Source organism: Argentina silus (genome assembly GCF_951799395.1).
Source record: "Argentina silus genome assembly, chromosome: 6".
NCBI lineage: Eukaryota > Metazoa > Chordata > Actinopteri > Argentiniformes > Argentinidae > Argentina > Argentina silus.
This window is the reverse complement of record NC_139660.1, coordinates 16,587,768-16,611,330: the sequence shown is the minus strand read 5'-3', so window position 1 is coordinate 16,611,330 and position 23,563 is coordinate 16,587,768. Positions and strand designations below refer to the sequence as shown.

The following is a 23,563-nucleotide window of genomic DNA, read 5'->3' as shown; positions in this document are numbered from 1 at the left end:
TAACCCACTTATTTTCTACCTCCTATTAGAAATCAGTGATGTCACTCATATACAGTAGGTCCAGGAATTCACAGGTTATGTCCTCATTAATGGTGGACTGGAGATACTTTGGCCTACTATTCCATCTCATTGATGAAATATGCAGTTTGAAATATACTGACAGAATGCCATTGTTAAAATGTGTGAACATGTATTGTATTGTGTGTTTCAGGTTCAAAATGAAGAAAGAGGGATCTATGTTTTGCCAAGGAAGTGCCTTCAATTTGCACACAATTCAATTAGTCACATTACAAACATAGTATTGTTGTTTATAGTATTTTTATTTGTGTTGTTGATATTGAAAATGCTGACTGACTTTCATGGTTTTATTAATTAAATAGATTTGCTTTTTATTTTCATGTACGTATCATGTATCATGTATTTTTAAGAAAACATTAATTTAATATTGAATACACCTATTTATTGAAATTGTATGTATATAATTATTCACAATCATTCCGAAATATATGATTATTTTCTTGAAGTTCATATCTGATGTAGAGGAATTTTCTCTCATCATGTGTGAATTAATCTCACTGAATATTATTTGCTTTGTCAATATTACATTCTGACATGGACCTGCCTTGGTCTTTGAAATACAGTATGTCTGTCACTGTTATTGTCTCCATTACATTTATTGTGGCACTTGAATGATTTCAGATAATGAAAACATATTGAATGATGATGATGGTAATAATGCACTGCAGTACTGAACAATAAAAGATATTGAAGCAGCAAATTTGCAATTATTATGAAATAGCTATCTTCCTGTCTAGAGGGAAATGCGTATATCAGAACTTTTCTACTGTTGGGACAGTCCTCTTTCTAGTGTTGTGACAGTACTTACAAATGATTCAGTAAGCACACCTTTTTCTTTTCACTTTTCCATGGTTCATGTTTTTTCAAAAAGAATACCCCAAATGAGGGATCAAGGGAAAAGCAAATGTTAGATTAAAGTAAAGTAGATGAATCAGTAGATATTCCTGAGAGAACACATTCACTGTGATGTACCAGTTCACATAATCCCTACAATAGCTACAGAAAGGCAGGTCGTAGGAGAAAAATCCATGCAAAATGGTCTCCTGAATGTGTTAGCATTACTGAATTCTATCTGGAGCAGACTTGATTTCAAAATCGCTGGCAAACTTTTGTGTTTGTCTCTGGAGAGCACAACCTCATAGCTCTCTGCAATCCTGAACTTTTGGACAACACAAAGTTAAGCAATTCAAACTGGACGAAAGCAAATGGACTCATTTTTTATCCTCATCTGCTTTCAGGCCTAAGGCAAAACAAAACACTGACACTGAAATGACATATACTGGATTATGTGTTGGGATTTGATTGAGATCCTTGATATATCCCCTAAAATATTTCTTCTTTACATTTGTTTTGGTGTCAATCATATCCTGTGGGAAATGTAGCCAACCCAAGGTTTCCTCTCCTTATTTAAATAGTAATTGTTGTCTTTTGGCTAGTATGCATTTGGCCTTTGCTTGAACATGCCTTTCAAATTGATACAGTACCTGCAAGCATCTGGTATCAATCCTCCAGCAAAATGTCAGACACTTTCAGTGAGATTCAGTGAACCAACTTTTGGTTCTTGACTTGAATTATGACAGCATTATGATCGCTCAGTGGTCCCTAAAGTCAGAGTTAACAAAGAAAGAGGAATCACTCTTCAGATTTGGTGTATTCTGGGATAATTACTTGATCAGTGGCTGACAGATCTGTCATACTAGAGGGAAATGTCCAACTGTACTCCACAGTCAATGGCAGTCGTATAGCAAGCTCCTTCAGTTGCCTGGACAGACAAAAATGAGTACTTTATCCCTTTCGGGAACTGTTTATTTTCTATAGATATCCAGGATGTGGCCTCTCAAAAGGCCCTAAATGTTTTAATTGTCTAGTAAGACTATTGTACACAACAGACAAATATACAAACAAAAAGGGTAGAGATTCAATTGAAAGAAAAAACAAGCCAAGCCAGTTTCTTGAACACAAATAAATCTTAAGATTAAGAGCAGGTATACTGCACGTACTAGCATAGTGAGTACATGCAGTGTCATGCCGGTTCATTTTGTAATTAATATGTAAACTATAGACATTAAGATACAATGTCCTCACAAAATAAACAATATAAAACAAGAGCATGCCTTATAAATTCCTCCTCCTATTATCTTGTATCATCTCGTAGATGGCAGATATGATGTCCCTTGGGGGCAGTGGAGGCTGGTGGAGGTAGAAATCGGACGACAGGCTCATTGTAATACATGGAATAGAATGAGGAATGGTATCGAACACACATGTTTGATACCATTCCTCATTCAATTCCATGCATTACAAGGAGCCCGTCCTCCGATTTCTACCTTCACCAGCCTCCCCTGCTTGGGGGATTGTTGAATGTCCATTGTTTTTATTTTGGAGAGTGATATAAACAGACACATTGAACCCCTCACACATGCGGGTAAGAATAACTGAATCTTAAACAAACAAATGCTTGGCCAAAAATGACAACACTACAGTTCTCACGCCAGAACGTCTCTATAGTCTGTTTAAAATAATGTGTAACATCAGCTGCCTAGATCAAATCTTAACCAAAACGAATCACTTACGCTCTCTTATGAGTGACCTCTCCATAATTCAGCAGATATTAGACATAAAGATATCCAACCTTTACATCAATGACAGACATGAAAATAACACAGTTGTAATTGCATGAAATAATGTTTTTTATTCATGCGATTTACAGTAGCTCATATTCCTCTACTGGGGTGTACCTCACATTTAAAAGCGGTCCTCCCAAGCTTCAAAAAGTACATACTGCATCTCCAACTTCGCTTTTTAAAGGAACACTTTTTCATTGCATTAAGAAAGGAATTTTGAATCTGCTACTTTTAGGACTACATTTCCTATTTCAACACATCTTATTGGTCTCCAGTGGCATGGTTAGTGCAATATTTACAACTTGATATGAAATGGATGTTTGTTTCATTGGTCCTAAGGGGTCATAAACCTCAGTCATATCACGGCACTTTCACAAATCACGCCCCCTATTGCGGAGGCCACCATCAATACACACTCTGGAAGAAAGGGACAAAAATCCAACTACGGAAATTGAGGCTCTACACATTTGATCTTATTGAGGGTCGAATTACACATTGACTCTTGGGGGTGCCCAATGATTATTTTGGGGGGGGGCATATTGATTTAGCATCACTGTATCATGATTACCCAGACCAATTAAGGAATGAGAAGAGCGATGCAATGTTTGTGCTAACTCTATAAAATGATTAGAGGTGCTATAAATATGGCCCACACCTCACAGGGGTTCGATGGGGATCCCTTTTCTCCACGGGTGGGCAGGGAGAGACACCAGATCCTAATCTGAGGAGGATATCACTTATCTGGAGACAAACAGCGCAGATTAAGGGAAGAGACAGAAGATGCACTGGGGACGGTATGTGGGAGGCCACTAACACAATTACACACAACCAACTGAATCCCCCTCTGTTACCTCAGAGATGCTGGGAGATAAATACAGACAAAGCCAGGTAATTTCCTCTCTGTCTGAGGAGCCAGCAGTTTGGTTCAGCTAAAAGACAGAGAGAAGTAACAACCAGTGTGTTTCTACAGTACCTCTTGGAGAGTTGTTCTGGGTCCAATGGCAAAAGATTTGCGTTGAATTGTTCTGACCCTCAGTTACAGTATCGTATCACTTCTAGATCAGGGAACCACAGTTAGGACCACAAACCAATCTGTTATTACAACACTGTTTGTACATTGCCATCATACAGGATTGAATATGGTTCCTCAGAACCCGACTAAGTGTTAAGACATGGGTAAAAAGGTGTACATGTACATCTGGCTTCATCATGATTTTGAAAGCCTCATCTCTGACATAATTTGTTTGGATGCCACCAGTTCAGCACCACCACACCCAAGTATAGTGAACCCAATGGATCTTCAACAGATTAATTATATGGATGAATATGGCTCTGGTCTACACACTCACTAACTCACCAACATATCACACTTGCTTTACACAGGGTTACCATTTTCTGCATCAACCCTACGGCAACACTGAGAACAGAGGGCACTAATTGACACGTCACCCTCTCATAAAATTATGCATAACCTAAAACATGGCTCCATATGATGTACTTCAGACTTACACCCAAAGGATTTTTTTGGCAAAAGTAAACACTTTAATCCAATTAAATAATCGGCAAGGCCCCATGTAAACAAACTACCTTTATTTATAGATAATGATATATTTATGTAGATTCCTGCGAAATTTTCTTCAAGGTGCCCACACACGTTTCTCACATATAGGGCTCCTGGGTTAAGTTGGTGTGGTTTTATGATTAATTCATAGCTCTCATATCTCTATTTGTGAATGCACAAATCCCTACATGACTAATAGTCACTTAGAGCAATATCAGCAGAACCTTCATCAAATGCCTTGACAGGTGAAAGAGATACAAACCATGAGTCATCACAGCAGCTGCACCAGAAAACAGAGGTAGAAAGAGTATATTGTAGAGTGCTAAGATATGATTGCTTTTGACTGATACAATGAAGAGATTCCTCTCTGCTCCACGCAATGCACTCCATTGCCAGGAGCAAGTGAGTGTGAGTGTATTGGCCGTGTATTGACCCTTGCGCTCAAACCGGCTACACTGATGAAACAATGGTCTGCTGGGTTCTGATGGATGAGAGCCCAGGGATGCAGCAACATCGTGGATCCTCCAACTCTGTTCCAGAGCGGATAGAGACGACGACAGAGCTCTCTGTCGTGCTGCCAGTTGCTGTGTCTTTGATCCCTGCCTGGTGCTTGAGGTGTTGGCATGGCTCTCCTTGCCACCCCCTCCATGTGTGTTGTAACGCCTCAGCATGAATGAAGTCAGGTAAGGTGTTTTTTAGCTTGAACAAACGCTCAACCCAAATAGAGGAGAAATGAACAAGTATGAAGAGAAAAGACTAATAAAAACACCTGTTTTCATGAAAATCCTCATTGACTGTCTGAAAATATGCGGCAGATTTGCAAACAACAGTCTCGAATAAATGTTTGAAATGTACAATATGCTAGACCAACAAGAAACTCATAATTGCAAGTCAAAACACATACAATATAGCCCATAGTGTGTGTATCAGTGTGTGTATCAGTGTGTGTGTGTGTGTGTGTGTGTGTGTGTGTGTGTGTGTGTGTGTGTGTGTGTGTGTGTGTGTGTGTGTGATATGGCTATTGCACCAGGTTGAGGGTAAATATGACCCAGCCAAAACAATGTAATGTAAGATTTAGCCCCAGCTACAGGTCCAAATTCATACAATATGTGACATTATTGTGAGTGGGTGGATACGTAGCTGCAATCACTCAAGCTTCAAATACATAGCAACAGATGGCCGCTGGAAAACTGATTGGGGTCTGTGATTTATCCCCATTCAATAGCATCAGAATAACATTGAGCCCCACCAATGCAAATCATGAAATGGAGAGAAATATTTGTTCATACATATTTCTGGGTTTCTTAGTGGTCACACTGTTTTATCATCCTTAATACAGTACTTGGCAGTTGAATTATAGATGTTATACAAATACAGACTTCAAAAAAGTTATCTTTGTACAAATAAGCCATTGTTGTGTTGGGTATTTGTTAGATAGTTGTGTAATTTCTTCCACAGCAACACAATAGTTTTCAGGTGAGATGAAATAAAGAGATTTGAAGGTTGACGTCCTTTGGAGAGGGTGCTTTATTCAAAGTTACAAAGAAATGATATTTCAGGCTAGCAGGTTATCTGTCTCTCTCTGAGTCTCATCTCCCAGAGAAAATATATCCACTTGCAATGGAATTTGGTCTTGGAGGCTACAGGTCCTAGGCCCCCCTTTCCCTAGGATCTGATGTTATGTCTCTGCATTGTGTACTGGACACGAATTATGTTTCACTAGGTGAAAGGTGAGAGGCCCATAGAATATTGTATAATTCCAACAGTATTCAAGAAAAACTAGTACACTTTTTGAAAGTTAAGACAGTTAATGTTATGTGCATTTGTGATGTTTGCAGATGCTCAATTCAAAAAGACTACAGGTGGAAACATCCACAGCTCAGTAGTGACAGCATGGGGACAATAAAGGTATTGCATGACTCCATCCATGTATCAGAAGACAAGAAACAAGATACAGGTGGGACAGAACTTGTTAGTTTACTGAAAGATGGTTTTGCACTTTTGACCACTCTTAGAAATCGTTTCCATTCAATATTGAATTTAATAAAGATATCTACATCTTACATGTGCATTTCACAAATGTCAATACATACAAAAATAAACTAATATACACGCTCACAGGCAACTCACATCAGATTGTATATATTTTTTTTAAATGTATTTTAGTAAAATAAGGACAAAATTCATATATATTATACATTATGGATATTGTCAGGCATCAGTAGTTATGAAAGGCAATAGTGACATGTTATGGGCCATTATAGGCCTGTAAATCCAATGAAAGGCAAGTTATGTAAAGGGCCCATGTGAAATCCAAGGCTCTCCTCTTTATGGGCATATATTACCAATAGCACATCTATGTACTGTAAGAAGAGATGGGGTAATGACTCATTCTATGATGTATGCATCAACACTGGGTCCTGCATCACAGAGTGTCATATACATCTTTTCACTCACCAACACAATTGGGGACAAAACCTTTATGGAAATACAATACCCAATGTTACAATAATTTCAACATGAAAATGACATGAGATGAATAAGCAGAAAAAGGGGCCTCCATGATCCCAAGTTTAAAACTGTAATTAGTGTCAACTGTCAATTAGTGTGGCTGTTTACAATTTGTAAGACAATACAAATAAATATATAATTGTAAAAAATACATCTTATTTTTCTGTTATATTACAAAGCAGTATTTCTTGAGATAACTTTGGGGGTGGTCTCTTCTGAGGTCATTGGGACATTCCAACCATTGGCCAATCAAAGTATAGGCTCTGTATCATTCCAATCGACAACTGCATTTTTCCATCTGTAAACACAACAACAAAAATGTAATTTGGAGAGATGTATGTTATCCTGGATGTTGTATGAATTATCACCAGCATTAACAGCAGAGGAGCACAACAAATGCAAGAACAAACTCACTTTGTCCTGATGCAGTGTTCAAGAGGAGGAATGAGATCAGCATCAACATTCTGGGAGCCAGTTGATATGGCTGAGGTGTCTGTAGCTAAAAAATACACAGGAGAATAAAAACGTTGAATAAAGAATATCATCATAATGATTAACCTTGTGAATGTACCGGGTACTTCAAGTCCATATCACAAGTGTCAGTGATGTGAGATGAAGATGAAGAATAACTTTATACAAAAAACAACAACAACTGTTTTATTACAGTAAAATACAAACACTTCCTACGTACAGACAGTGAGGCGGATCTCCTCCTGTTGATTGGCTAGGCCATCGTAGTAGTACAGGTCAAACTCCCTGACTGGGCACTGGTCAGTCAACATCTCTGTCTGCAGACCAAATAGTACACTGAAATGGCTCTCACTGCACACCACCCAGATCGGGAACTTTGGAGTCTTCAAGTTCACCCCAACCTTCAAAATAAATAAATAGTATACTGACATTAGATTGCATCGTATCATAAATATTTCCATATAGATCATATATCATACATCATATCTTACAAATCGAGTTAATGTCTTTAGTGAGGATTGTTGACATGGATGTCATTGAGTAAAACAAGAGTTTCACGGCTTCACAATAACTCTTCTCAATGTTCCTCTATGCTGCATCAAGTTACTAATGATTCCCCTGGTTCTAAAATAGAGCTGAGAGATTGTTTAAGTGGTGATGAGTCATATCACCCTGTCGTACCTTGCAGACATTATAATGTTCAAATAGGGAGAGCAGTCCGATGTCACAGCGGCCCTTGATCCCCTTGAGGACGGTAAGGTTTCCGTTGCCTGAGTCCAGCTCCATGTCATCATCAAAGACATTTGAAACAGCCTGTCCACACAGCAGCAGATTAACCAGCTCCTGTGGGAGATCATTACCAAGGCAAATGTCACCAGCATCCATACACAAGTTACACACTGACTGTACACACTACGTATTACCCTTACGCATGCATAAAATACAAGGCATAAAAGAAACATTGTCCATGAAAAATCTATACTCAGCTATTGGTGAATGTATGATCTATGGATTTGAGAGAGTAGAAAAAGACATACATAGAAAGTCTCAAGTTGCCATGAATGGGGAATTTCATGCTCTCTAACTACCTATTATAGTTCCACTGTTTGTCTTATAATTTCTTTTGTTTATTACTGGTACTGTACTATTTCCAAAGAGATGTTGATGACTATGTGTGCAGTATAATCGAGGGCATACATCTTGTGTCTTGTGTTGGGGCACACACACCTGCGTGCAGTAGCCATGGGCTCCAATGAGTGTCGTGGTAGGCACATCCATATCCTCTCTCACTCTGAGGAAAGAGACAATTGAATCACAACAAACACACCATATACACCTATTGTGTTGTCAGAGACAAGTACGCAAATTTGCTATGACAACCATTTCTATATTGTATAGAGGATACAGTATATCCACACACATACCTCTCGATTGATCTGGATAGGACAGCAGAGATGGTCAGCAATACACATCCTAAGGCACCGGATTCAAACTAGAAAGAAGGAAACAACCACTCAAGAGAATCAAGCAAAAAACCCTAAGGGGCAGGACAAGATCAAAAACATATTTATATCTAGAGCTAGAGTAGGCAAATTAACTTTAATCACTGAACCATCAATGGCTTGTTGATTATCTCACCTGTTGTATGTGCTGCTCCAGCAGCAACTGGAGGTCCTTTAGGTTATCAACACTAATGCACGTAATCTAAAATAAAAGACATTTGGAGAATTATCTGCTACGTAGTAGTCAAAATCAGATAAAATATCAACAACTTCATATTCTTGGAGTATTATTGCTATTCTACTGTACTTACAGTAATTACATTGTTAGACAATTAACATAATACATGATTAATTAAAAACACACCACACAGCATAATCAATGACAGAAGAGTAACATCCTTCACATTACTTTTTCAAGCACACCCTCCGTCCTATAGTGTCCTGTAGGGATGAAATTATTTCTTCCTGATGTTCTGTAAGAGAAGGGTCATTGGAAAATATGATGTTGACATTCACTAATAAAGTCGTTCTGAGTGTACTAGTTATATCCTAATAGACATTAAAGGGGTATTATCTCACATTGCTACGGTGGCTTTTCTCCCCTGCCCAGCTCTCCATAAGACCTCAGCAGTGGCCAGAGCCAAATACTTTGTTCTCGTAGTACTCAAAGGTCTTAATCTCCTGGTGACAAAATGCCATGTGAAATAATTGCAGTCAGGATGGAATTAACACTTTGCATTACTCAATAGTCACTGATCCAATCAAAGCACTCATTTATGTGGCTGGCAAATAATTGTCAATTGTCTGTAATGCTTGTGCACGTGGACTTTTTAACATAACGGGCAGGCAGCACTTTTCAGATCTGGATGAGGACTTACTGAAGGCTTACAGCATTACTGGTATCCTCAAATAGAAGTTTCTGTAGAACACAGGCTTGGATCGAAGCTAAAACTCCACAGGGCCCACCCTGGAAAGCAAATATAATGTAGTCATACTGCTTTAACAGCCCATTTGACACAATTACCAAGATTATATAATGATGCGTTACAAGAGGTTTGATAGAGATCAAAGCTGTATAAATGTGATGTGTCAACTCTCTGCACAAAAAAATGATGACATCACCATACGGGTTTCACTACCTTCTTTTGTACAATCCCATATCTCAGATCAGGTCCATCTGAGAACATGAGACCCTGACTCCTCCACTCTGCACTGAAACAACTTGTGCTGGAGCCAAGGATGAGCTCTTTAAGGGCCTGACAGAGAACACCCAGACAACACGTTAGCAGAATAAGGGACAACCAGGCACAATATCATAGTATCCAGTAAGCATCAAAAAGAGATGACAGCTAGTACACCTACTATGGCAGTGTGCTGATCCATGGGATGGTTGTCATAACTACGCTGAGGTACACTTGGCTGGAAGGACACTCTGGACAGTTCACGTAACTCCTCATCATCATCAATATCATCTATGAGTCCACAAAACACACACACAATCACATATAGTACAGTACTGCAACAAGAGCTTTTGCAACAAATGGTCCTCCAGGGGACTAAGGCCAGAAGCTGTTTTGAGAAGAATTAATGATTGAATTACCCAAAATCATCTCTGACATATGCAGATCATCAACACTTTGATTGGCCATTGATTTTATTCTGGAAAAAAATAAATAAACAAAAGAAATTATAAGACAAACAGTGGAACTATAATAGGCACTTAGAGAGCATGAAATTCCCCATTCATGGCAACTTACTTTCGAGACTTTCTATGTATGTCTTTTTCTACTCTCTCAAATCCATAGCCATCGCCATCCTTCTCCTTCCCCTGTGGGATAGATGACTGTTGGCTTTCTCTTGTCTCTTGTCTCCCTCTTGTCTCTTTCTCTGTCAACCCAGTACTTATCCTCTGTTGCTGAACAGTAACGAGAGGCCCATCTCTCGTACTTCTGTTGTCTTCATCACTTCCAAGGGGAGGATTAGGTACCCCTAACCTTCTCGCCTGACGTTTTCTATTTGATTCCTTAAAGAAAGCACATTATGAAATAAGGTTACAATGAGCTGCTTATTAGCCGTATCACAAATGTTTATCTCAGTGAAGTTACAAAATCTAGGCCTAAACAATACGTTAAATTCTCTCACAATAATGCAGGTTATGTTGAGTCAAACAGTCTACCTGAGGGGAACTAGCTATTGGACCAGCCATCATGCCCCGTCTAATGCGGCTTGTCCTGTTCTTACTCTCTGTGACAGTGGTCTTCTTGTCTGAAAACAAGTCCCTCTTAGTGAAGCTGTCATTGTCTAGGAGGGAAGACGTTGGCTGTTGGTCCTGTTGGCTTTCTGAGGAGAGGCTAGAGTCCCAAGTACTTCTCTGGGTATATATGGGGTACGTTGTGTCTGATGCTGCAGAAGATGATAATATACCATGGGGTGGACAGGAAACCTCTGTTGGTGACCTGTGACAGAGACAGAAAACAAAGGTGTCAGGACAAGACACTCCCCTTGCAAGAAATCTAACATGTACGTTACATGTTTATAACATGATGACGACTACCTTGACATGTCAGATTTGCTGAAAACATATCCTGGAATGCTCTCCTCTGTCCTGGGGTTGTCCAACAATGTCTGTGTCACTGATGAAGACTGGGTGACATCACTGATTAAGCTTTTCACCTCTGCTTTATGTCCATCATCAATTTGATGTCTTACAAGGAGCTCCAACATTGATTTTAAAGGATGATCTTGAGCCTACAGTCATATAATAGAATATCACAAAGCATTGGTTGACAAAAAGAAAACTGTTTAGCGAGCAACATTACAGATACATGCATACATACATACATACATACATACCAGAAAGAGAATATATTAGGTTAGGTTAGGTTTAGGCTGTCCTGTAGCTATTTAACTTGCTGTCATTAGCCTACCTTATTCTTCTTGTATAAATCATCCATGTGAAGAATTTGTCGCAGATGGGATCTGTTGTTGATACTGGCATCTGTACGGGGATACTCATCGTCCATGCAGGCAATCGTTCGCTTGAGTCCCTGTAACATTACGTTAGTGGGAGTTAGGAGGCATCTTGACCAGGCTAGCTAGCTAGCGAGCGAACCAAAGGCAATACGATTACTGTTGTGTTAGCTAGCTAACATTAGCTTGCTAGCACTTTATTTCGATGAAATGTGCAGCTACATTGGCCACTGTTGCACGAAGCTCCCCACCTACCTTTCGACTAAGATATTCCCGCACCAGCGATGAAGCAACTTCTTCAACTTTTACACCCATGTTTAATAGCATGAACTAGCTAGCACGTTCGGGAGAGTAGTCAATGAGTTTGCGTTGTGCACTGCGCAACTTTTAGTAGAATGTACAGCATCTGTCATTCAAACGAACCCATAATGAACTTGGTCTGAGATTATCTAGTGGCTCTAAACAATGTGTATAGCTGCGCACATCCTGCACAGTTTAAACTATTGTAACCTATCCGAGTGTTTCCATGGTTACGTGGCATCGCAGCCGCCAGACGTGCTCGTGCTCCTCCTCCTCTTCAGTGATGATGGCAGCAATCTAAGGCCGAAGAGACGAGGCCAAAAGTGTATGCTTTCATTATCACCAAGTTGATTTCTTTATTGACGAATACATCAAGTTATGTGTATTTGTGAGAAAAAGAAATCCAGGCCAACACATGAGATTTGCAAAGAATTGCACAGACAGGTATTTAGCTCATTTTATTAAAACGTTTTAACATATCGGCTAGCCTATTCATATCGGCTAGCCTAAAACCTTTTTCACTATTTGCAACCATAAACAACAGTGTTCAAGATCTCTTATCATACAAATATTTTTGGGATATGAAAAATCAAAGTGTACATTACAACCAAACCTTAGACAACTCAAATCTTAAAATGAAAAAACAAAAACCTGAGCCTAAATAGATGATTTTATTGGTAACTAGGTGTAGTTTATTTTTTTGCATGTTATTTCCCAGGAATTTCAAAAGGCTTTCAATAGAGTTGATTCTCAAAAGGACAATCTGACATGTGGAGGGAAATGTTCCCAGATGCAAAACTGCCAATGTTATGATGATAATCAATAGATCTGAACATACTGACGATAATCACTCATGGGAACGATATGTCTGCTTTGGCACATAGGATTTCTTCCTATACGGACAGGGAGTGCAGCTTCACTGATGAGCATTTCATGTTGTGTATCCCTTGAAGGAATGGCGAACACACTGCTATTACCTCCTCCGTGTGGCCCTACCATGAGAGATGATGTTTTACAAAAGGAGTGAGAGACAGGGAAAGTTCCAGAAAAAGGAGAGCATCAGTAGTCATCAGCTGGAAGAGAGAAACAGAAGAGCGGTTATCCACAGGTGAATCAGAAACTTGCCGATGAGGAAGATAGAGGAGCATGCGATCCACTGATAGAGAGGTCAGAGACCAGGTGGGAGGTATCATGCAGGCATGCAGTCACACTAACGTGATCTTACTTTCTATCGATAGGATACACGTGCTGGCTGCAGTGCCTCTGCTGTTCACGGCTTTGCACATGTACTCGCCCTCATCCTCTGGGAAGGTCTCTGGTAGGTAGAGGCAGTATGTCTCTCCTCTCTCTATGTACTGATAGTCCTCACAGTCCTGAAGCATCTCCCCCTCAAACCACCAGGTCACCTCTGGCTTGGGCTCCCCAGTGATCTTCACGGTGAACCGCACCGGCTCTGCGTCCACCACTGACTGGTTCTTCAGGGGCTTTTTAAACCATGGAGCCCCCGACCTGGCGTGATCCTCCTCATCCTCATAGGCTGCCGAGCCATTGATGATGCTTCCCTCTTCCTCCTCCTCATCCTCCTTTTTCTGCCAAAACATGACACATGAATATCACAAACCATAGCCTAGGAAACCCTCTTCCACATAACTGGCTGAACTGTCATGCATTTAGAATGTCACGCTTACGGACGTCCAATAATTTAACAGTAAAATATCCGAGGCCAAGATTGATTTACTTTTTGAAGAGCAGCGTCAATCTCTTGCTGCTCAAACTGCATCCTCTGCAGTTTCTGTTCTTCCACTCTCTTCTTCTCCTCCTCCTCTCTGGCTTTTGCCATTTGTTCAAACCGTGCTCGCATGTCCACCTTCTGTTTGAACGGAGCATCCTCAGCTCTCCCTGTGTCAAATTTAACGTCCTCATCCTCCTGAAAGAAAAAACCCTGTTGATTAGTCGTACTGTAATAATGCTCTGAGGTAACATTTAGAAGACAATACATATTCAGAGAAATCCGAGAGATCCATTCTGAGATATGTGAAATCCAATTCATAGACTGGGTGAGGACCAGCTGACAGAGACATGCTCTTGTTTTGATTAATTAATGTGTGTATTTTGTATTTAGTTTTGTTGTGTTTTTTAAAGTGTTGTTTTGTAATGTTGTAATGTAATCAGGGCACACCCACAAAAGAGACCTCAGTCTCAGTGTGTCTCCCTGAATAAATAGAGATTAAATCAATTCTGTATTAGATGGATACCCATACCTCCTGGAATCGCTCCGATTCCCTCTCTTTGATTTCCAGATCAATAGCCTTCCTCCGTGCTCTCTCTTCATCAATCTTCTTCTGGATCTCCTCGTCAGTCAGCTGCTTGATCTTCTCAAACTTGGACTTGAGGTTTTTGGCCTGGATGGAGCCAGTCCTCTTGAGCTTACTCAGCTCCTCATACTCTTTACTCACTGTATCTGAACTCTCGTTCACCTCATCCTTGGGAAAGAAACACAGTCAACTGATTAGTTACAAACAGAGGTATCATTTAAACATATAAAGTATTAAGAAAGGGCTCTTTGGCGTGAAGTGAACTGGCTCCTCTCAAGGTATCATATCTGCATGTGCAGTTGGGAGTCCCATGCCACTATCCCTGGGGCACCTCTAACGCAGTGCTTTTTAGAGAGAATTGTTGAGACTGATACATTGAAGACTGACCTCCCCCATCTCTTCTCTGAGCTGCTTAAACTCCTCCTTCTCCAGCTCCATTTTCTTTTTGCGTGCCTCCACCTTACGCTTCCTCTCAGCCTCCTCCTTCTGCTTCAGCAGTTCCTCAAAGTTGATTTCCAGCCTCCCAGGATGCAGTGCTTCCTGTGACTCGCTCTTGACCATCCCTTCCCCCTCCTCTTGTACCTGCCAGCACACACACACAGAGACAGAGCATTGTGTCACTGATAATTCAACCCTAAATATTAACCTATATTAACATCTAATCCAAAATCAACCACATCATACAGTATCAGCATACAAAAACAAAACAGTTTAACCCATCCACATTTCCAATCCACCTTAAATCACATATCAGACAGCACCCAACAACAAAGTAGATTTTTTATGAGCTGTTTCTCATCACTGTGAAATTAGAGTCACAGTAAGAAGGTGACACTATTACACAGCTGAGGAGCGGCCTTCGAGCAAAGCATCAGCGTTAGTGCACCTATTGTCAATCCATCCTTACATATTCATTTATATCCTTGTGTGACTCATGTACTTACAGTTAGTGTATACAGTATCAGCATTTCATGGGCAACACTATATTATGTCTTCTTCAAATACAATTGTCATTTGAAATTGAAAATATCTTACTTCTCCATCTCCATATGCAGTCATAGATTTTTCCTGATCCCGGACAGGGCTCTTTAAAGAAATGACTTGTAAAATAGGACAGCATTGCAGGTATACCATTTGAGCACAATAGAGTATGTTTACATCAACATATGTATGATTAATCCATGTCCAATTAGAGTCTGATAATAGAGATTAGAGATTAGAGTCCAATAAATAGAGATATCATTATTATACTAAATATTCATGAAAGGTTAATAATGGTGTTAGTTTGAAGTAGATTAAAGGGATAATTCACTTTTTTAGATCTTAAGGTCAGATGGTTCCTTACCCTGAAAGTAGTCCATGGGCCAGGAGAAAATAGACAAAGTAAAATATTTGTAGTCAAATCATCTCAAAGTGCCCCCATCACTCCCACTGGTTTTTTGTTAGTCGTGACTAAAGTTATCTGAAGTTAGTAGTGGCTATTTAAACAACTCTGAATAAGGTTTCTCCTGGCCCATGGACTACTTCCAGGGCAAGGAACCCTCTGACCACAAGGTGTAAAAGTGAACATTGGATATGTGCTCAGATGATAACGATGATCAAGCATCGCAGCAAAACATTACTCAGCATGAAAAATTCTCAAGGCATTTGTTCATGATATGTTTCTAAGAAACAAGCAAAAAAATAAACTCAAACCATGCATAAAAAAAAGTAGATGCCCCTTAAATGTCTACATGTTAGTGTAGAGCCTGCTACATCCACATGCAGATGCTTCCTGGGCTGTGTGTTACCCAGTCCTACCATGTTTTTGCGAGCCTCTGCGAAGAGTCTCTTCTCTTCCTCCAGTCTCTTCTTGGCCTCCTCCTCTGCTCTCTTCTGCTCATCCTCCCTCCTCTGGCGCCCCATCTCCTCAAAGCTGACGCACAGCTTCCCTGGCTTACTGCCCTCCAGGTTCAGCATGGCTAACAGCACCTCATCGTCATCATCCACCATCTGGGAAAGAGGACAACATCGAGAGAGTTCACATAAGCATCTCTTTGGACTTTCAACATCACACTTAATTGAATCAAATTGACTTAATTAATCCTCTTAGGTTCATTGAAATGTCACAGGCTTACATGAGATAAAAACAACACAAACATAGAACATGTAAATGCTACATTATGCATAAAAAGGTTTCTCTCTCTCTATAGCACACTGACCATGCTCTTCCTGGCCTCAGCGAAAGCTCTCCTTTCTTCCTCCATGCGTTTCTTGTATTCCTCCTCTGCTTTCTTGCGCTCATCCTCTATCCTCTGTCTCTCCACCTCCTCAAAGCTCAGCCTCAGTTTACCAGGTCGGTACTCCTCCTTCTCCTCCTGAGCTCCCTGGAAGTCCTCCTCATCCTCTCCCTGAAAGCACATTGAGTCCCAACATCATACACTATGCAAAAAGCTAATCAGGTTAGCAGTTGATGCTAAAAACACCACGTTTGCAAAAGGGGTCCTCAAGAACATCTCACACAATATCGACTTCATAGCTGCATCTACTTAATGGCAGTAATACACATTACTTCTGTGTGTTTATATAGTGTATAATGAACTCTTGGTCACCATTTCCAGTTTGGCCTCATTGAAAGCTTTCTTCTCCTCTAGCAGGCGACGTTTGGCCTCCTTGTCAACCTGCTTCCTCTGCTGGTCCTGCCTCTCCTTCTCCGCCTCCTCGAAACTCATCTTCAGCTTACCAGGAGTCACCTGCTCCTTCTCTGTGGGCTGGTCTTCGTCATCCTGTAGTCATAAAAAAAAAAGTTAGCAATATAAACATGAACCTCAATGTTTTCTAAGATTCCATTTTCTGCTAAAGCCCATCTGAGGGGCTTTTCTGCCGCTCACCTGTAAGGCGACAGAGCTCCGTTTGGACTCGCGGACAGAACGTTTGTTCTCATCGTAGCGCCTCTTCTTCTCATCCTCTGTCCTCTTCTTCAGCTCCTCTTCACGGTTCTTCTCCAGGTCCTCAAAGTTCATCCTGATCCTGCCTGGAGGTCGGGAGGCCTTCGCTGGCACCACCCGCACCAGGATTGTATCATCCCCCTCCTGGCAAACATTCAAATAAAAGGGTGGGGTAACACTTTACATTAAGTTGCCCCAGTACCTGTGTAGTAGTAACACTGTAATGACTCTAGTAACAACATTGTAACATGTGTACAGTAATAACACAAACCATTCAAGGGCCTGCCTTAGACAAATAGACAAAACAGACTCAAAACAAAGACACACACTCACACACATACACATACTGAAGATAAGAGCATATAGCTAGAGAAGAACATTCTTGGCCTCCATTTGCAGTGGGTCAGTCTGTGAGTGTCAGCTTAAGATAGGAGTGTCTAATTCGGTCAGAGAGAGGAGGGGGACAGAGGCTAATTTTGTCAGTCAGTGGTGTGGGAAACAGTTGCCAGTCACATGTTGTCTACACCTGGCAATATCTGTGGCTCAAGAAGCAACGGCACAACTCATACGTTGGCCTAGTTGTTTGTAAGTCACTCGGTCAGAACTTCCTTCGGCTTAACGGCACTTCACTGCGTAGATCTTAATGAACTAAAGTAGGATGGCCTCAATTTATGTCAACAAAGCAAGACAGTCCCACTATATGTAATGCACAGGGGCTGCAGTGAAAGTAGACAAGATGAAGGTCTATTTAGGTTTTCATTGTGTTTACTTTAGACTTTACCGTGATCAAGCACTAGGTCAATGCAATGGGCTCTGGGTTAAAGGAGTAGTACTACAATCACCAACACTTTGTCCACCCACAACCAAATGAAACCTATTTCAAAATAATTTTGAAAAGAAAAGATAATGCTTAAAATCTGATGCAGTCAAACCAATTTACCAGAGCTACCCTTGGAAGACATTTGTAATTATTGGGTACATAGATTCATACCAGGTATGAGTTTTTCCCTCCTTATTAAATGCAAATAATTGAATTAATGTACTTGAAATTAGCAACAAGAACAGAATAGAATTAGCAGTGGTAATTACCATGTAATTGTCATTGTCTGTAATTACCTTATCTGGAACAAGACACAAGACTGCTTAACATATTCCTTAAAGTTACATTGGAGAAATCACACTCATGCACATATATGTAATATGTTATGTACTATGTTATGTATATATATGTAATACGCATGTATTACAGTGTGCTTATGAGGATCAACCAAAACATAAGCATGTGATTTAATGTCTCATACCTTAATTTCTAGGTCAGCTAGCCACAATTATGTGTAGGAACAACAATTTCAGTTGGTAAAGAGGGTATGTGGTGATGTGGAAGACCTTGTTCAATGTATCATAGAAACCCCACACCTATAGCTGATAACATATCAGACATGTTGTTTACTCTCTGAGCTGCTATGAACTGCCAGTCTGCTCCACTCGACTCCATTGCAGGATTTCTAACCAACCTGCACCAACTGTTAGGCTTTGAAATGGCACTTAAAATAACTCATCCGGTTGGCAGCTGAGGATTACCTAGATGATCACAGAAACATGGCGGCCATTCCCCTCATGGAGGCAGCGGTGGAGCAATCTAGCCCTACTGTCCCACCTCCCATAGGCTATACCTTATGTACTGAGGTGGAATCTCCCACTGAGCTTACCTCTGCTGCTTTCTTGGCCAGCTCCTTTTGGATCTTGGCTTTCTCCATGATGTCCTGGGTGGCGCGTTTCTTCCTCTCCGCTCCCATCCTCTTCTTCTCCTCCTCCTGTCTCTGCTTCTCCATTACGGCAAACTTCCCTTTCACGCTACCTGTAGGGACCCAACATGTTTATCAGACCGTGGCACAACCATAAAGGGTGAGAAAATGGTCAGTCACCTCCCAGACCACCTCCCCTACTGCACGTTCCCCCTCCCTCCCATCACCGCCATTTCCTACCTGTAATCTTAGGGACGTAGGATTTCTCTACCTTGGCCGGCTTCACGTCCTCCTCATCGCTGGAGGCGAGTAGTTCTTTTATCTGCAGGAGGATTACAGGGAGTGTATATCAGGTTACGGTTGATCTGGGATCATCTGCTCTGCACAGATACAACCTCAGGAGCCATGCTGGTTCCCAGCAAGCCCAAGGGCCTAATCCCAAGTAACAGCAGGGACATGTGACCTGCAGGGAGGCCTGTGATTGGAGCATGCTATTGTGAGACGGGGAGAGATCAGCATGTAGGTGTCCGGTCTCTGAGAGTCACTGGATGGCAGGTAGAGGGAGGGTTTTGTCTCTGCGTTAATCACTGTTAATCCCTCGTATAAGTGCTCATAATAATGATTCGTGAGATACAGCTTGTGATAAATGCACTACACAAGTAAAATAAACTATGAATTAGCACTTAATTATCCACTTGACTGGGTAAACTTTCCCATACATTAATATAAGCAAGCATCAAGTATTTTAAAGGTATTTAACTGGTGTAGTTTTATAGTGAAGAGTGATGTAGTGTGGTGTGGTGTGAACACACCAGCGGTGATGTCGACGTTCATGCCTCATGCCATGCAGGCCACGGTTAGTGGGGGTTATCTGAGTGTTGTTGACCTGCTGCTTCCTGCGGTTGTACTCTCTCTCTTTGATATACTGTTCCTTCCTCTTCTGGTGCTCGTCCTCGCTCCTCCTCTTGTTCCGCTCCTCCCGGGCCTTCTGCATGGCCTCAAACTTGTTCTTCGCATCCCCTTTACCATCCTTTCCCAGATTAGGTACGTAGCTCCTGGCCACCGGCTTGCGTGAGCGGAGGAGTTTCTACGGCAAGACCACCAGACAATAGAATACCCATGAGATAGAGGAAGAAGAAGTGGAAAATTAGAATGTTGCAAAAAAAAAGAACAGCTCTACAAGCAGTCACTTCCAAATAATAATAATAATAATAATGTAACATCATTGATTATGCAAGCTGCTGTAAACTTGCCAATATGAGCCATATCAGGAGACTCAGGATAAACACTGTGATGACAGGAGATGACCTCACCTCTTGTTTCAGTGCCACTTCAGATATATTCTGTGGCACGTCATCTGTGTCGGGTGCCTTGTTGGGTGTCTTCTTCTCTGCCCCATCGTTCATGTCATGCACCACACCATTTACGTTGTGTTCTACATCATTCTTGTCATTTGGCATGCCACTCTTTTTGTGTGCCTCATCATTCTGGTCGTGTGTCTCATCGTCCTTGTCATATGTCTCATCGTTTTCGCTGTGTGCCTCAAGATACTCATTGTCCGCCTCTTCATCACTCTCTGTTTGTGCCTCTTCATCCTCACTGTGTGTCACATCTTCCTTGTTGTGTGCCACATCAGGCATGTCGTGTGCCACATCAGGCATGTCATGTGCCACATCAGGCATGTCGTGTGCCACATCAGCCATACTCTGTGCGACTTCAGTCATGTTTGTGCCACTCTGACAAGTTGACAGGGCCGTCTTCAAATGTTACCTGCACAGACATGAGTTTTGAGATACCATTACTGTGGTGGAATAACCACAAACATACCACACGATCATCAATTTTGTTTCTTAAAAATGTGGTGATAAATAATAAATAACATCCTACAGTATATGTGAACTTTTGTTATCAGATGGTGTGTTTGTCTACATTCCAAGGTCCACCCTTTTGTCTAAGAGCAGCTGAAATGGTGTAGAGGTGGGGGGCTGTGTCTGTGTCAGGTTCTTTATGGCCGCCACTTGGGGGAAGAAAGGGCTGCTCCTCCCCCCAGTATGCTAAGACACAGCACAATGTGCCGGCTAGGCCTCTAATTATAGCCCACTTGTGTGTCCAGGACATGTGATCATGCTATTTCTGATGAGTGATATGCGGTTGGACAGAGCTAGAGCTGGCACCCACATGTCGCCCAACGGACCCTTGACAAAATGACTAGACTGAGTACGAGACAATTGGATGAATAAGAGATGTTTGGACCATTTAGTCATCAGGCACTAAAAAGACTGCTGTTTATCACTGTGTTAGAAATACCCATGACTATGAACTTAGAAAGCTCTCTGATCCGTTCCCTTGGGTGACATACTGCTGTAAAAAAGGGTTTGATAAGAGATGGTGACATATTACTTTGTAAAAAAAAAAAAAATGAATACAAATTATTTTCTATAAAAAATAAATAAACATGTTATACAATCAGATGTCTTCATTTAGTCATTATTATTATATTAAGAGGTTAGAGATTAAATATTTTGGAAGGGCCTATTTTGCAGAACTCTTTGTGATCTTGTGCCAAACGGACCACCTGTTGCAATTGTTGCAATTGATTAATGGTTTACAGTGGATATGGGTTTATCTCTCATTACACACCTAATGAACAAGTTTATATTTTCAAGGATTGGCTGAAACCAGTTAAAGTGGTCAGGAATATCGCCACCTGTTCTTTCAGCTTAGATTCACTTTCATCTGCCACAGCTGGTTGTTGACTAATGGGCTTGCATGCACTGCTCTCATCAATTCTGTAATAACAGGACAGTAATGACAATACTGATATATCAATTGGACTCTTTTTTAGTTTGTCCCTCTCTGTCTGACTGACACACACTATTAGAGATATAGGCTAGTAAACAATACCATTATAGCATCATCGTTCTGCAATGAGGTGCTGAGTCTGTGTTGAGATACAAATAAGCTAAAAAAGTTAGCGTGCATTTTTCTAATATTGTTGATGTCGATACTAAAATTGCAGTTATAATTTCATGAATGATCATTGTTTGGTTATCATTAAAATAATAATCATACAACAATATATTGCATTAGTTATTAGTTATGAATACGTTCCTTGACTCCTAATTTGTGCAATGATTTACCGAGAATAATTTGAACTGCCATATCATATCATTAAGCTATCGATGTAAGCCTAGCAAGTGAAGTCCTATTTTTGGCAAACATTATGTACTCAGCTGCCACTAAATATCATGACAATGTGCTAGAGGAATTTTTAGGCTAAGAGGAAAATAACTGGATAGTGGATATTCCACTATATACATTTAAATTAGCCTAATTTTACTTTCTTAGATTTGTTAGATATTTGTTTGGCTGTTAAGATTTTTACAGTAAAAAATCACAAAGTGTACAAAGCCATTTCTAACAAATAACTTTAAAATCCTAAACAACTGACAAAAACAGATGTAAGATTATTTAATAAATGTAAATGTAGACCTACAGTACTACAGAAGTATTTTATTTCATCTATAGGCCTAAACAGCTGCATGACAAGTATCTAATTACCATTACAATTACTTTAAACATTTCCACTTGCGCCCAAAACATCAAACCTTTGTCCAACAAAATCAACTTCCATATTATCAATTATGAACTTTCTTCCACAGGTGAATAGCCAGAGTAGGCCTATACTCTCTTCTAACATCTCTCTTTTTCTTACATTAAAGTTTAGCACCTCAAATAAAGTTTACCTCTTTCAGTGTAATATCCTCCTCCTTACTTTCATAGGAATGTTCTGTGCAAATATAATGGATTCAATCAAAGGTGATGCCAAGTAGAGAAATCCCAAATTGCAAAGTCACGGAGATGCGTGCGCCTCGTTCCCTACGCGACAACTCAAAGTCGAATGGGTGAGGTTACGTATCTGTAGGCAGCTTCCATAAAAGTACCGTTACTTTAGCCGTCTACCGCATTCCGCGCACGCCAGCGCTAGGTTCAGCTGTTGCCACACCACACGCGTTGTTCTTCCTCTTCCCCGGCTCAGATGCAGCTGCACTAGTCTACAGTGTTTTTATTCCAATAACCAGTATTTTCTGCCACTATAGTAACACTTCGTGGGTCAATTATGATGTGCGGTAAATATTTGATGCCTGATTAATAGCCTACATTGGCTTGTTTATGCGCTTGCCAAGCACCTGCTAGTCCTTTCCCATGTATTTGACTGCCCAGTCTGTGCAATGTTCTTCTGTCGTTTACCTTTACACAAAATAGGAGAACGGAAAATAACTACTTTTTACTGCCAAAATATTATAATTATGGTGTTCCTTGCCAGGCGCTTGTAAAAGGACAGAAATGGATGAAGTCGGAAACATATTTCTTGAACATATTTCATGGTAGCTACTACTTAGAATGCCTGCCAAGTGTTATTCATAACGTTTATATAAATGCCTTTATAATCTGCACTGGACAAAGATTATCAAGACCACTTGTTGGCCAGGGACTTGTTGTGAGTGAAAGCAGGTTGTCTTTGTTTTGTACAGCAGCTTGGCAGTAACCAAGATCCC

General features: G+C 40.6%; 2 protein-coding genes across 4 annotated transcripts; both read right to left on the bottom strand.

Moving 5' to 3' along the window:
- Nucleotides 1-6,226: 6,226 nt before the first annotated feature.
- mindy4 (MINDY lysine 48 deubiquitinase 4) lies at nucleotides 6,227-12,099 on the bottom strand. Its single transcript, XM_083672550.1, has 18 exons — nucleotides 11,973-12,099; nucleotides 11,675-11,794; nucleotides 11,302-11,495; nucleotides 10,924-11,203; nucleotides 10,505-10,770; nucleotides 10,348-10,406; nucleotides 10,110-10,219; nucleotides 9,887-10,003; nucleotides 9,626-9,714; nucleotides 9,327-9,428; nucleotides 9,157-9,220; nucleotides 8,884-8,949; nucleotides 8,670-8,737; nucleotides 8,473-8,536; nucleotides 7,927-8,088; nucleotides 7,466-7,646; nucleotides 7,189-7,273; nucleotides 6,227-7,072 (listed from the first exon to the last, which is right to left on the bottom strand). The coding sequence occupies exons 1-18, from the start codon at nucleotides 12,042-12,044 to the stop codon at nucleotides 7,024-7,026; spliced, it is 2,148 nt and encodes a 715-aa protein (XP_083528676.1). The 5' UTR covers nucleotides 12,045-12,099; the 3' UTR covers nucleotides 6,227-7,023.
- Nucleotides 12,100-12,677: 578 nt separating this feature from the next.
- nexn (nexilin (F actin binding protein)) lies at nucleotides 12,678-22,822 on the bottom strand (the record flags this gene model as incomplete). Of its 3 annotated transcripts, XM_083671081.1 has the most annotated exons (15): nucleotides 22,751-22,822; nucleotides 20,318-20,774; nucleotides 19,891-20,091; nucleotides 19,245-19,326; nucleotides 18,969-19,117; nucleotides 17,203-17,403; nucleotides 16,924-17,097; nucleotides 16,534-16,722; nucleotides 16,133-16,324; nucleotides 15,368-15,418; nucleotides 14,720-14,914; nucleotides 14,279-14,500; nucleotides 13,756-13,944; nucleotides 13,243-13,606; nucleotides 12,678-13,090 (listed from the first exon to the last, which is right to left on the bottom strand). In XM_083671081.1, the coding sequence occupies exons 2-15, from the start codon at nucleotides 20,726-20,728 to the stop codon at nucleotides 13,077-13,079; spliced, it is 2,634 nt and encodes an 877-aa protein (XP_083527207.1). In that variant the 5' UTR covers nucleotides 20,729-20,774; nucleotides 22,751-22,822. The 3 variants fall into 3 exon arrangements, with proteins under 3 accessions (XP_083527207.1, XP_083527206.1, XP_083527208.1); XM_083671080.1 differs by lacking the exon at nucleotides 12,678-13,090 and having other exon boundaries at nucleotides 13,223-13,606; XM_083671082.1 differs by lacking the exons at nucleotides 12,678-13,090; nucleotides 15,368-15,418 and having other exon boundaries at nucleotides 13,223-13,606.
- Nucleotides 22,823-23,563: the final 741 nt, after the last annotated feature.